The 15,357-nt window shown below is 41.5% G+C and overlaps 1 protein-coding gene across 1 annotated transcript in view; it reads right to left on the reverse strand.

Moving 5' to 3' along the window:
* Positions 1 to 362: 362 nt before the first annotated feature.
* The window catches only part of PCBD2 (pterin-4 alpha-carbinolamine dehydratase 2), a 521,033-nt gene continuing 506,038 nt past the window's right edge, over positions 363 to 15,357 (reverse strand). Inside the window, exon 4 of the mRNA XM_044069223.1 lies at positions 363 to 587. Within this exon, the coding sequence (XP_043925158.1) occupies positions 489 to 587 (99 nt within the window). The 3' untranslated portion in view covers positions 363 to 488. The remainder of the gene's footprint in view (positions 588 to 15,357) is intronic.

The raw sequence follows: 15,357 nt of genomic DNA on the forward strand, positions 1-15,357 counted from the left end.
TTACCAGCCTGGGGCAGAGCCAACTACAGCCTAACCCAAGCCAAAGACTGCTGCTTATCTTCCATGAGGCAAACCCATTTTAGCTAGTAGCTGAATCCTCTTTCAGTTTAGTCATTACTTGAATAAGTTCTATCTTAAAGCAAAATATTCTGGCCTATCCTGAGAAAGGAGTATGAGAAATCAAATATTCTGGCACATAAAAGAAGTAATTCTGTGTCCTCCGTTTCTGTTTTTTAACCATACTGAAGATATAATCAGCTAATGCACTTTCTAAAAATTGCTAATAAGTTTGGTTTTATTAATATTAACCAGTAAAAAAAAATATATACATTTTTCTTCAGACTGCAAGGGCAACAAACATATTTCAGTGCTCAATCAGTTTATTTAAAAAAGCTCACATATATACAAAAAACAAGGGAAACAGGATGAAAGTCTTGCATGTTTAGTGTAGGATTACACGGAGACCCACTTAGATATCTAAGCTGCTGTTACAACACTGAAGCAGCTGCAGTTTCAATAAACTTTGCCAGTTTTACATCCTTCTTTGTCAATCCAGCACATTCGTGTGTGGTTAAAGTTATCTGGACCTACAAAACAAAGATACCAGTTAAATTAGAGAAAAAAAGTTAAGCTATTAAGATGATTACAACACAAGTTGACATGCACATGGTTTTGGAAGGAGTACATGAAGCATTTTCCATTTAGTTTTTACTTTGCATGATAGAAGCCTAATATAACCCATGCAGTCTAATTAAATATATAGTTATCAAATACTGTAGCATTTCTATTCAATTGCCTGTTAGTTCTGAAGCCTCCTCATTTATGAGAACTGTAAGACAACTGAAAATTTTAAACCAAAAGGACAATCAGTGACTAAAAAGTAATCATCAGTGACTAAAACATAATCTAACAAATTAGCCAGCAGTACTGTAAAAAATAAAATGATGTACTCACCATAATGTTCCATCTGTGTTGTCCATTTTCATGCTTCTTCAATCAATGGGACTCTGATCTGACTTGGCTGTTCTACTAGCTCGCAGCCGCCAAAAACTCTTGAGCTCCCTTCCTACGCATAATGCTCCAATTCCAGTCTCCCTCAGATCCTTCCACAGCTTGAGAAAGACAGAAAATGTAAACCAATAATGACACTATAAAGCAGCTGCTGTAACTGAAGTTCAAAATTAGGGACCGGAGCTGTCCCTGTAACTTACTCCACCAGAAGATATCAGAAAAAGGCACGATCTGGATTGGGGGGGGGGGGGGGGGGGGGGTAGGCAGTGAGGAAGAAGGAAACTTTCATTTATTCCTCAACCAATGGGACAGAGTCCCCCGTTAACAAAGTACTTGGATAAACTCTAAGGAAGGATATTCCTGAGTACAATAGAGCTGAAGGCTGCTCTTCCCCTTGAGACAATGTCCAATTTGTAATGAGTGATAAAGGTATGGGGACTGGACCAAGTAGCAGCTGCACAAATATTGTATGCTCTGGACTGAAATACTGTGAAAGTAACCACAGACTTGGTTGAATGAGCCTTTAATGCTTTTGGCAAAGGGAGATTCAATCTACTGTAAACGAAAAAAATAAAATCTGTCTACCACTTAGATAAAGTTATTTTAGAAACTCGTTTCCCCCACTTATTAAATGCAAAGGAAACAAAATGTTTGCCCAATTTTCTAAACTCTTCTGTTCTGTGCAAGTAGAAATGACGTCTCTGAACATCCAGTAAATGCAACAAGTACTTTCCCTTATTTGAGAAGTTGGGGAAAATACAGGCATATGAATGGCCTGGTTAATGTTCGATTCTGATATCCCCTTAGGCAGGAAATGGGTATTGGTACGCAAGGAGACCCTATCCTTGTGAAAAATGAAGTATGGAGGTTTGGAAGACAAGGCCTGTAACTCCTAAATTCTCCTGGCAGACGTAATAGTCACTAAAAAGAAGGCCTTCCATGTCAAAAACTTCAAATCACATGTAACTGCTGGTTCAAAGGGAGATGGTGCTAAGGCTTGCAATACCAAGTTCAAATCCCATGGCAGAACTGGGTCTTTATAAGGGGGCCTGAGAAGCAATGTGCCTTTCAAAAAGGCTTTACACAGCTTAGAAGAAGATAAAGATGAAATTTCCCAGCCGGAAGTGCAAGTACCTTCTGGACCGCCTGTTCATCTTGATGTGATGATATGCATTCTGAAGGTCTATCAAGCACATTCAAATGTCATTGCCCAGAAAGGGCAAAATGGACTGAACCGTGACCATCCAGAAATCGGTGCGCCAAACTGCTTTGTTTAGCATGCTGATATCCAAAATCGGTCTCCAGTCCCGTTTCCTTTGGCACTAAAAAGAATCCTGAGTAAGTGCCAGACTCTATCTGGTCTGAAGGGACTTCCAGGATGACTCTTTTCCAGCAGCTTTTGTATTTCTAGTGTTGCTACTTCTGTCTGAGTGGAACATCGGGAATTCTCTTGTGTATGGGGGTGGGGTGTGAGGGAAAAAGGAATAACATAACCTCTGGAAATGATCCTCTGCACCCAGGTATATTCTGTTGAACTTTGCCAGGCTTCTTGGTGCAGGGATAAGCAATCCCCGACTGCATCCAGATAAAGGCAATCAGGCCTCCATGCAGGAGCATGGAAAGGGTCTGTCAAAGTAATTTCTCAACCCTTGGTTTTGTGGGCCTACTCTGCGACGGGGGTGTTGACTACCATAATCACCTCCCCCCCCTGCTCCTGGAAAGGACCCTGCAATTTTTTGAACCACATCTTACAACCTCCTCTTTGGTTCCTGGAAAAGGTCCGCTGAGGAGTCGAAAAATGCACACTGCAGGCAGGGTTCACACCTGGACAGTGTATCTGTCACTGTGGGGCTAAGGAGGAACTCTCAACAGCAGAATTTTAGAAAGATGGCTTAAAAGTCTCTACAAAATCACAAATGTGCATCCAGGCATGCCTCCTAAAGGAAATGCCTGAACCTGCAGCCCTTGAGTCGCCTTCTGTAGCATGTGAGATGAGCCCCATGGATGAATAAGTGAGCAACTAAAGGGTAGGCCACAGAAGACTGTGCCTCTTCAGTAATGGTCCCCAGAGTTGGAAAGCTCCTTAAGTCCCTTTGCAACTTCGTGAAGTGCCCCAAATAGTTCAGCGATCAGATGGCAAATGTCACTGAAGCATATACACACTTCCCAAAAGTGTCCAATGCTCTAGAATCCCTGTTATGGGGGTGAACAGAGGAATGCTGTTCCTTAAGTTCCTTCTTCGTGGCCACTGTCAAGACTACAGCATCGACTGGTACAACCTTGATCCAATGCTCTCACCTGACTGGTGGAGCAGGAATCCTATCAGGTCTTTTGGGGATCAGCTCAATCATATCAAGCTCCTTCCATGCCCACCAACACACCAGGTCAATAAGCTCATCAGTGGGCAGAGTGAACCAGGAGGTAGACAGGCCTATCCCGAAGGCATCCAGAAGCACTGACGCCTCAGGAGTTGGGTTTTGGGCCAACTAATCAACCTTCTGCCTTAGGATTTATTTTTTATTTATTTCCAGTTTGATGACCGGGGAGGTCCACTAGGCTCAAGGAGCCCGTTTTCAGTGGAGGCCCGGGAAAAAGGCTCCGCATTACATAGTTTAGTTACAGATGCAATCATAGTAAAATAGACACATTTACAATTACAATTACATTTCATGTTCGAGAACAGGAATAATTATTTGGTTACATAGCATCTAAATATTTAAGATGGCAGTAGTGACTTAACTGAAAGTGAGAGTAAGGACTTAGTTGAAGTAGAGAAAAAAGGTGGAATGTGCTATTTTCAATATGTACATTTATGTTAGGTTAGCTGTCTCCAAAGGAGACGTTCTCAGGTGGTGAATAAGGTCATCAGTGGGCAGAGTGAACCAGAAGATAGACAGCCCCATCCCAAAGGCATCCAGAAGCACTGATGCCTCAGGAGTTGGGTTTTGGGCCAACTAACCACCCTTCTGATTTAGGTTCTCAAGACAGTCTCCAAAGGAGACGTCCTCAGGTGGTGAATTGGGAGATCCTTCTCCCTCATCGAGGTCAGTGTCCTCTGTGAGAGACTCCTGGGGAAGACCAAGTGCTTCCTCTTGTACGTTTTCTTCCGAGGAACTTCTTCAGTGGGGTGTTTTGGAGAAGTGCTGGAAGAAAGAATACCCGACTGGGTAGACTGGAAGCTTTGGCCCGGCTGACCCAGTGAACTGGAGTAATGATGACCAAGGGGTGCAGACAAATGAGAAGTCAGGGTTGGATCCAAGAATGAAGGGCTCACCTGCTCTCCACAGCAGAGAATACCTTCTTTACGACCTCAAATGCCGACTGCTCAGAGGGAAGGCAACATTGCCGACAGAAGGATTCACGGGCCTGCTCCTCCACTTCAAGGGCCAGACACCTGAGAAGGAAGCCGGAGCAGAGCTATCAAAGTCCGAAGTTCTGGGAGGAAGTGTTGGCTCTGAAAACCTCAGAGTCAATCCCATCTCCCAGATCTGACTTGGAAGCTTCAGTTCCAAGAATCGTCCAGATCTGAAAATGTAGAAGCCAGTGCACTCATAGTAGTCAGATCCGAAGAAGACAATCTGTTCAGATCAGAAGCACTCAGAGCCAGGGACTCTGAAACCACTGGTCAGGTCAGGTAAGAGGAGGAACCACACTCGGTGGGGGAGTGAAAGGGCATTGCTCCTGATTGGAATGATTAGGAACAGCAATGACTCCCTTCTGAAAATGCTCCGTGAAGAATCTCCTCACCCTCCTCTCCACATCCTCTTTTGTGACACTTCTGGAGGAGCTAGCTGAATACACAGATGTTGACTAGAGCAGCTCTAAAAAAAGGCAAGGGCAACCTGAAGGGCACTGGGATCTAAACTTGGGGAGTAGACAATACAAGGCAGAAGCCTCACGTAGGAAACTATTGGATCCAAAGAACCCCGAAACAAATCCGAAGGAACTGCAGCAGCAACCAACTTCATCAGCTCTGAAGAAGGTTAGGTCCCAGATGCAGTTGGATCCGACTTGAGCTTTTTCTCTCAACTCCGAGAAGTGGAAGCCGCCGAGCCAGAGGATCTGGATCTTTTGAAAGGTTTTGAAGCAGGTGACTGAACTCCAGCAATAGCAGTGGAAGAAAGAGTAGGCAAAAGACCTTTCAAAATGAGCTTGCGCCACCTCTCTAAGAGCTCTGGGGTTGAACCCAGCACAACAGAAGACTCCAAATGGGCCACGCCCAAACAGTAAACACACAATCGGTGGGAGTCGGAGAGTAGCATTTTGTGCCCACATTGTTCACACTTTTTAAATCCTTTTTCAGACATACTGACAACAGTAAAGGATGGGACACACAAACACAACCAAAACAGCAGGCAAATGCTACAACTACAGAAAGACAGATTTTTTTTTGGACAGAAAAGGCAGAGAGAAAGGGAATACAAACTACTGTATTTTAAGCAAATACACCAGAGTGTAAATGAAGGGTATAAATACCAACAATGGTAATTGGAAAGTACATTAGAGTGTAAAAAGGGTAGAAAAGGACATGCTACACAATACTCATAACAGAAGTTAGCAGAAAGTTATACTGTAGCTATAGAGGACATAAATCTAGCAAAAAAGGGAACAAAATCCCACTTATCTCAAAAGTAGCTCAACAGCCAAGGTGACCACGTCTAAGCAGGAAAGTGGTAAATGAGGGAGAGTGGGCTTAGAGCATTATGGGTAGGAAGAGAGCTCAAGAGTTTTTGGCAGCTGCGAGCTAGTAGAATGTTCGAGTCGGATCCGAGGATCAGATCCAAGTACCACTGGGTGAGGAATGAATGAAAATTAACATCTGATCATATATTCACAAAAAATTAAGAGTTAAAGTTCAGCAAAGACCAACAAGTCCATATTTTAAAGTACTAATTAACATGTTGCTACTTTTTTTTTTTTATGGTCATGTAATATGTACATCCCTTTTTAAATGGATTTTTACATTACCTAACTTAACTACAGGAACATTCTGCAGTTAAGAGACAGGCAAATACTGCTATTACCATACATCCTTGAATATGCATCTCTCAACAGATTATGCTGCTATGAGTAAGGACTGTTGCAGAATGTAGCTCAATGCTTACACAAGATTCATAGACCAATGTAATTGTTCTGTATGTATTAACTGGATTATGTGCTGATTGAACAGTCTTGGATTTTCTAGTGTTCTCATCCATTACTTTGTCTATTCACTATTTTGTGTGCCTATAATACTTTCCAAGCATCCTCCTTTTTATCTACCTAGCATAAACACCTGGACTGCTCTTCTCTCCTGGGTCTCCACTGAAATGGACACAGCAGCCTAATGAACAAATCATAATAAAACAAATACTTTTCACTCCTACTAATAAAATCAACATTTAAAATAAAAAGGGGAGCTGTGAGATGCAAAATCTGCATCTGCTCAGCAACAGAGACATAAAACAAGTAGCAGTAAAATCAACTAACACGATGAAAATCATGGATTCCTTCCATCTGCATGGTAAGTTCAATATCTCATCTAGAAAGTACTTCAGTTCCCCCCAAACATCTGATACTTCCACTCATAAGAGCTGACACTGAGATGCTAAATTAGTTTATGCAATAAAATGCCTGTGTCTGTTTTGTCAACCCATATCAAAGACCATCTCTTTTTTTTTCCCTTCTAACACAGATCACTGCCCTCTGTTTTTGGCTCTCTCTCTCTTTTCCTAGTACCTGCATACCACTATTGCTTACAGATCATTATTGATGAGACTAACAAGATGTCAAAATCATGAATATTTTCAGCAAATGTTTAATTTTAGCACTCAAGATAAAAACAATTAATTTTATACAAATTGTCTTCGTCCTCCAGGCTTGTTACTTTTTGGATCCCTGTGATGACCATTTTGAAAAAAATGTGGTTGTTAAAGTGGTTGAACACAAGTGTTTGATTGTGGTGTTAACCGAAGAGTGTATTTGCCAAAGGGAGGAGGAAAATCTTTGAAGGTAAGTGGGGTTTTGAAACTTTATGACATAGCAAAAGTTTTGGCATTAGGGGTTGGTATGTGATCATATGTATATTTGGGTAAGAGGTAGGTAAAAGGGTAGATTTAGTGTTGTGCTGTGGCTGTGTGTTGGTGCATTTAGTGTGTATTACTGAGCCTGTCACATGTAATGAGAGTGTTACAGAAAGTTTTATTTCTAATGTAAGGGGTAGAGTGTGGGTTAAGCAAGCATTAGTAAAGGGGTGCATCCAACCATAACACTAATCCTCCACCTTACATCAGTAAAACCAATTCTGTAACACTACCTCTATTCAGGCAAATTTAGTCTGAACGTCAGTGTTTCTTTTCCTTGAAAAATCACAAAAGGAAAGTTTTCCTTTTGCAGTTTTAATGTATATGTAGTTTTCATTACCTTTGCTTTTCAATCGCAGGCATTGGTCAAGAATGACTCAATGTTTTTGCCTTTTTTTTTTAAGAGCAACTCTATAAATGAAGACTACTGCATAAGACCAAATGCACATCAAATTATGAACTTTTCAGTAGATAAAACTCACTACAGATCCTTTACAAGACTAAAAGGAAGTCACTCAGAGCTGTTGATTTGTAGAGCAACACCATTAACTTCTAAAATCATAAAAGTGATCCCATGCGGAAACAGAAATTCAGATTTAAAGACTTAAATGCACTCCTTTCTTGAGAGCTTGCATTCTGTTAAAGGAAATCAAGGCCAGCAAGCTATGTTTGACTTTTCAAAATAAAACTGCAATGATGGACTGTGCCAGCACAGATTTTAGATTTTAAACTACTTTGTTTAATGTAGCAAAGAAGCTAAAGGGTTTCTATTTTTATCTTTGATGCAGACTTCAGCAAAAATCCAGTTCATTAGAGGTGATCCGTCAAATGGAATCAATCAAATACCTTTTTAACTTACTCTCAGGTTGCACAACCTCTGAGCACATTATAAGTGGTAAAGAGTGCGTGTGCGCGTGTGTGTGTGTGTGTGTGTGGGGGGGGGGGTGGGGGGTGGGTTGGGTGAAGCGCCCTGAATGAAGTGTGTGGAGTGATATCCTCTTCTTCATCTAGGGTCCTGCTTTTAGTGCAGCGTGAAGGATCGGCTTCAATAAATTAGGTTTTACCAAAGCATGCAATGATACAAACTTCAATCCAGATAATACATTTAGAAATGAAAAATGCTCCATGCTTCCATTCAGAGTGCAGGATCTTCTGGTGAAAGTTTTTTTTTTCCTTTCTTTCTTTTATAACATTGAGATCATCAGTGAAAGTCAAAAAGTGTACATTAAATAAAGGGATGACTCTCACATGAAGATAAAATGAATATTAATGTGGTTTAATAAGAGCCAGTGTGAATGAAGTTGTAGAGAGTTACTGCATGAAGCTAGAGACAGTGGTGTATGTTGAACTTTCCATAACTGTGGATGCTCAAATGATCACTGCTGCAGTAGCCTTACGTATATAGAATCATAGGAGGTTAATAGGCTACTGGCCCTGAGGCCCTTATAAGCCTAGCCAAGAGTTAATCCATGTTTAGACAAAGTAGTACCCGATGCCCCTGTCCAGCAGGGACATGGGTGGAATCCCTGGGGTATATTTTCGGTTTCCCAGCCATATGAGTTGTACCCTGCCTAACAGCCGGTCAGCTTCCAAACCTTCCCCTCACCCAAACTGTCAAGCACCTCAAGGCTAAAAGAAGTTTTGGCATAAAGCCCTTAAGAGCTTTCATGACAACAGAAAGAAAGAGGCTGAGCCATGAAAGGCCAATGCTAGGAACAACAAAAAATAAATGTCCGCACCTTGGCATTAAAAAAAAACACAAGAGATGTGGATGGAATACTGCAGGAGTGATCATTCAAACATCTACTAAGTTTAACTTGCGCAACTGTTCTATATTCTTCATATTGATCACTGTTACAGTAGCCTAGGAAGGTGGAAGAAGAAGGGTCCAGAATCCCTTGGAGAACAGTCCTAGCAAAGCTTGATCTAGAAGAAATCAAACTTAGAGCTTTGTAAAAGTACGGACAGAGGACCACGCAGCAACTTACAGAATACTTCTAGAATCCATCTCTGTTCCAAAAAGGCACAGGTGAAGCCAAGGCCCTGGTACAGCAGGCCGTGACCTTGCCTAGAATAGATCTGTTATGGAGAGTATAACAAAAGGTAATATTTATTGTCTTTGTTTACTGGGAACGTTCAACTGGGTAATACCCATTTTCAGTGGAGGCCCAGGGAGAACAGCTCCATTTGCTTACACTGCATTATATTGAGTTCCATATGAACACAGATATTTCTACTTAAATTTACATACATACAGTAGTTACATTTATACATTCTAAGATTTTACAGAGGTAAAAGGTACTAAAGAGAAAGCCCATGTGCAACTTAGTGGATTGTACAAGCAGCAGTTACGTATAACAATGTTTTTTTTTCATTTCAGTGAGAGGTTGAGAGTATTCTGTTTAAGGAGAGTATCGTACAGGGAGCAACAAAGTCTTAACCTGGTGATGAGCATGTGCAGGACCAGGATTGGTTAAGATGTTGTTTAAGCAGTGGTTTAAAAGTATTTTTGTTGTTGAGTTTTAGTTGTGTGGGGATACTATTCCAGAGTATAACAAAACAGACTATTTCCAAGTGATTGTCTAAGGCTGACACAACTTGTCCCTTCTTACCTTCAGACAAAACTAACAACTGATCCAAAGATCTGAAAGATTTAGTTCTGTCAAGATAGTACCTAAATTGTCTGTGGACATCTAGGGTATGGAGTATCCATTCTCCCTCATTTTAGACTCAGGAAAGAAAACAGGGAGATGCACTGTTTGGCTTAAAATAAACTTTCATGCCACTTTAGGCATAAAAGAAGGATTAGTTCTCAAAGAAATCTTGTCCCTACTGAAAATGAGATAGAGTTGACTCACCATAAGTAGCACACACCCTTTTTGCAGAGATCAAAGCAATCAGTAAAATTTTCCATGTTAAGAACCTCAAGTCGGCCAGTCAGCCACTTCAAATGGAGTAAGTGTCAGCTTCTCTAACACAAAATTAAAATCCCAGGGAGGGGCAACCAGTTTACTTGGAGGCCTCTTATGCAAAATCCCTTGCAAGAAAATTTTGACATGAGATTGTCTTGAAAGAAGAGGATCCATGGGCATACGTGCTAAAATAGCTGATAAATGAACCCTGACAGAGTTAGAAGAAAGGCCACAGGAAAGTAACTTGCACAAATATTGTAAAAGCAGAGAACGACTAGCCCTGTGCTGGTTATGTTGGCATCAACTTGAAAACCCTTTTCAATTACTAATACATGATTTTCTATCAGTAGGCTTTCTTGCCTCCATTAGTACCTGCTGCACATCCTCAGAAAACAGGAGTGTAAAAGGAAATAAGGCTCTAACATCAACGCAGTCAAATTTACAGATAATTGATGTCAGCATGTATCAAACATCCATATTCTGTGAGAGTAGATCGAATTGCCTCTGGCCATTTCCAAAAGGGAGAAAGAATAGCTGTGTAAAATCTAGCCATAGTTGTCCTTCTCTTCTATATGTTGCAGTATTCATAACATGAGGGAGTCTGCCACAGGCTCTCCCTAACATCTGGCCACTACACAAAAGTCTAAAGCTACTGTTAGGATGTGTGACATCTCACATAGGACCCCGTCCAATGTCAGCCATAAACTGACATCTGGTATAAAGCAGACGTCTGCATGTACCATCCTCAGAACTGAACACCCCAGGAAGAACACCAGCCTGAGTTAAACTGAGAAAAACATATATCCAGAAATCAAGCAAGCATCAAGGGGAAGGAGGGAGGGATAGAACACAGCAATATTTAAAAGAGAAGGACATCTATGGTTATGGTAAGATTTTATATAACTATTCTATGTCCTTCATAACATGACGGAAAATACCAAAGCTCATGTAGAAGAGTGGGAGGAGGGGCAGTAGTACTCTACAAACCCCTGAAGATTAGCCCCAGCAAAACCAGCTCTAGATCTAGATATACCATCCAACTTGTAATGTTTTGTGAAAGTACGGAAAGAAGACCAAGTAGCTCTTTCTAGGATACAGGAAGTATCCAGGTCACTGAAAAAACACCTGAAGAAGACACGGCTCTAGTAGAATGTGCCTTAACTGGAGATGCAAAAGTTTTTCCATGAAACACATAACAAAAGGAAGTGGCATTAGACACCCAAGAGGAGATTGTCTGCTTGGAAACAGGCCTGTCTAGAGTCCTGGGATAAGAAACAAAGAGGCGATCAGATTCCCTGATGGACTAGGTTTTATCCAAATAAAAATCAGAGTTGTCTATGCACATACAAGGTGTGTAAAACACTCGTTAGAAAATTGTGGAGAGGAAAAGAAGGTAGGCAAATTAACGGATTGGTTAAGTGACAACTCATTCACCATCATGGGCATAAAGGAGGAATTAGTGCATAGAGGGGCACTATTTTCTCCTGGTTTAAATGATCATTTATAACTAATTAATATATCCAATATTGAATGTATTATCATACTTATGTTTTATTACCATATTTGCTATTTGGATCATCTATTTTTTACTTATTTTTTATTTTCTAGTTTGTATTTTCCTTCCAGTTTTTCTTTCAGGCAGTATTATGGGCATGCCTAAAATCCTTTGGAAGCACCTCATTGGTCTATGGACCTTATTTAAACCTGCATTTGTGCATCATTTCCTGTTTGTACTTTTCTTGTTCCACTGAGGAAAGCCATGTTAGGCTGAAACAGGTCTGGATTATTGAATTGTTCGATATGTAGTAAAACACTTAAGTTTTACCTTAGTGTTGCTGTAGTTTTGTTGCTGATATATACAGAGTTTTGTGCTGGCATTTTTTTCAGTTACTGATGGTTTGTTTTGCCTTGCACTTGGATCCTACTTGCAGGGCTTTTCTCTTTTTCCAGTTTTGTCTATGCACATACAAGGTGTGTAAAACACTCTTGTTAGAAGACTGTGGAGAGGAAAAGAAGGTAGGCAAATTAACGGATTGGCTAAGTGACAACTCATTCACCATCATGGGCATAAAGGAGGAATTAGTGCATAGAGAAACCCTAGCCTTGTGGAAAACAGTTAAGGGAGAAGAAGCCATAAGGGGCCTGAAGTTCTGAAACCCTTCTGGCTGAAGTGATAGCCCAAAGAAGCACTGTCTTCAAAGTACAATGTTGGAGAGAAGAGGAAACTTCTGGTTCAAAGGGAGGCAATGTAAGTTTTTCTAAGAAAAAATTTAGACCCCAAGGAGGAGGAACTGGTTTCTTTGGTGGTCCAATATGAAAGACGCCTTTCAAGAAAAGTTTGACTTCCAATCTTGAAGCCAAAGGGTCATAGGCAGACGGGCAGAAATGGTTGAGAGATTAGCTTTTACTGAAGACTATGATAATCCAATTTTCAGTAATTCGCACAGATTAGACAAAACCACCGGAATATCTAAAGGATAATGGTTGGAGGTTTTGAGAAAGACCAGACGGAAAACCCCTTCCATTTGGAAATGTAGGATTTCCTAGTATTGGGTTTTCTGGCCTCCTGCAGAACTTGCAGCACATCCTCAGAAAATAGATGTCTCAAAGGGATCAAAACCCTATCACCCACAGTATCAGATGAAGGGTTGACATTTGTAGATGATCCCTTGTCCTGTGTGAGCAGATCCACTCTGTGAGGTAACCTGTGATGATTGCCCTTGGCTAAATGCAGAAGGAGGAACCAATGCTGTTTTGGCCAAAAGGGAGTCACCAGCAAGGTTCTTGGTTGGTCTTGTATCTTTAATAAAACTTTCTGTAGAAGGGGAAGGGGGGATGCACAGAGAAACATCCCCTTCCAAGAGAAGGATATGGAGTCCGCCTTCCATGCCAGAGGATCGGGCACTGCGGATTAATGTCCAAAAACACATCCCTGTGCAACATCCACTCATGGGATTGAGTTATGAACCAGCTCAATGTGTCTGCCATAACATTCTGACTGGGAGGAATGGTAAACTGCTTGAAGGATTAGTTGATACTGAGTTGCCAACTCCCAAGCACTGACAGCCAACCTGCACAAGAGATGACTTGGTCCCCCCCTGCCTGTTGACACACCAAAGAACTGTGGTGCTGTCTGTGAACCACTTTAAAGGAACTGAAAGAAAAAGATGTTTCTCTGTTCCTTCTGTGTTCCTTCACTTGGGAAGTAGACCGCACATCTTGAACCTTCCAAGAGGCAAATGTTGCCAACCCATGTCTGAGGCATCTGTGAATAACTCCTGAGATGGAAGGGAAGGTTGGAGGGGAAGCCCTGGACTCAAGTTAACGTGTTGAATCCACCACTCCAATTCTTTTTTCAAGTAGGGAAGGAGAGAAATCACAAAACCTAGTGGATGAGTAGTTGCATCCAGACTGACCCAAGATGCCATTGGAGTTTCCTCAAGAGAAGTTTGGCTAGAGGTAACATGGTAATAAGGATGCAATGAAGCCTAGAAGGCAGAGGAACTCCTTGGTGATTATGGACTGAAGTGGAATGACAGCCTGAAATAAAGCAGTTAGACAGACGACTTTCTGAGGAGGTAAGGAAGCCAATATCTTGTCTGTCTGTATTCTGCATCCTAGGAAGACATGGTCTTGTGAAGGAATGATTAAGGATTTTTGGAAATTTATACTGAATTATAATCTTTCCAGAAGAGACACTGAAATCAAGGTTCTCTAAAATAATGTCTGGAGAATGAGCCTGGAGAAGGTTGTTGTCCAGGTATGAAAAAATCTGAATACCCTTGAGTCTGCAAAAGGCAATAACAGGAGCTAAGCATTTTGTGAAGACCCTTTGGTGCCTTAGATAGACCATAAGGCAAGGCAGAAAATGAAAAATATGAGGAAGGAATAGCAAAGCGGAGAAATTTCCCGCAAAGGGGATGAACAAGGACATGAAGATAGGCATCCTTGATGTCCCGGGACACCATGAAGGACTGTGGAAGAATGAGAAGAAGCAGTGCATTCAAGGAAAGCATGTGAAAGGTGGGGATCTTTAAAAAAGTGTTTAGATGTGACAGATTTACAATGGGTCTCCAAGGACAGTCTTTTCTGGGAACTAGAAGCATTCTTGAATAGGATCCTCTCCCTGTTTGGGAAGATGGAACTTCTTAAATGGTTCCCTGAGAAATCAAGGTGTGAATCACCTAAGGAAAGAATACCAACTGGTCTTTTGGGGGTTGAGGAATACCCCTGAAGGAAGGGTCTTCCATACCATGGAATATCCTCTGAGAATAATAGAAAGAACCCAATAATCTTGGGTGATCTGCTTCCAAGCAGGGAGAGACAGGGAAAGACACAAAGATAGTGGGGTCAGGCTGCAGAGAGGTTGGTAGTCAGACTACCTGGCTTGATCAGGAAGTGCGGTTTCTGAGCAGAAGTCGTCTTGGCAGGGTAAGGTTTTCTGGCACCTCTTTTACTCTTAGAAGGAGGAGGTCTGGATAGCTTTGTTACAAAGGGAGTTTTACAAGGATAGTTCACTTGAAAGTTTACAACAGGTGACACAAAAATATGTTTAAGGTTCTGGTGCTCCTTGCCCTTTTCTTGCATGGACTTAAAAAGTTCTGCAGCTGCAAATCCAAATAGGGGCTTGGAATCTAATGCAGCATCCATAATTTTAGCTTAGATGTCATCTGGTAGTGGCGGGAGTCTCAGCCAAGTATATCCGAAGGACAGATCCAGATGCAACAGCTCTGGCAGATGCTTCCAATGCATCATAGTTGCATTAAATGGAATAACATTTCTCTTGAGCAAGGAACCCAAAATGGGAAGAAAGCTGAGACTTGGAGTCTGCAAGCTCCGAAATGAGGGCTTGAAAAAGGAGGGCTAAGGTATATTTGGTCATATGCATCTGGTAGTTCATGGCCCTAAAGGAAAGTGTAGCCGAAGTATACATGTTTTTTCCCCAACCTTCCCATAACTTTGCTCTCTTCATCTGAGGGGAGAAGGGAAGTTGAAAGGAAAGGTTTAGAGGGCTTATCTGCTGCTACTGAGATACTAGCTGGATCTGCAGAAGGGCACTTGCACAAAAAGTTGCCATCTTCTAGCACTTTGTAAAACCTGTCTGGCCTTTTAGGGGCAGAAGGTTGTAAATCTGGACACTTAGAAGCAGAGGAGAAAGCATCCAAGAAAGCTGGTAGCAGCATAGGTACTGCGGATGGGGAAGGGGAATATTTTTTGTATCTCAGAAACCTGAAAACAAACTCACTTCAAAAAGTCACTCATCTTCACAATAGTCTTACCAAAGGTAATATCCTCCATGGGCGATTCTCTACCATTTGATTCCTCCTCTGGGGTAACATACCCCAATGGAGAAGCCATCTGGCAGAATATGC

The sequence above is a fragment of the Protopterus annectens genome, chromosome 4.part0, assembly GCF_019279795.1.
Source record: "Protopterus annectens isolate FY-2018-M chromosome 4.part0, PAN1.0, whole genome shotgun sequence".
NCBI lineage: Eukaryota > Metazoa > Chordata > Ceratodontiformes > Protopteridae > Protopterus > Protopterus annectens.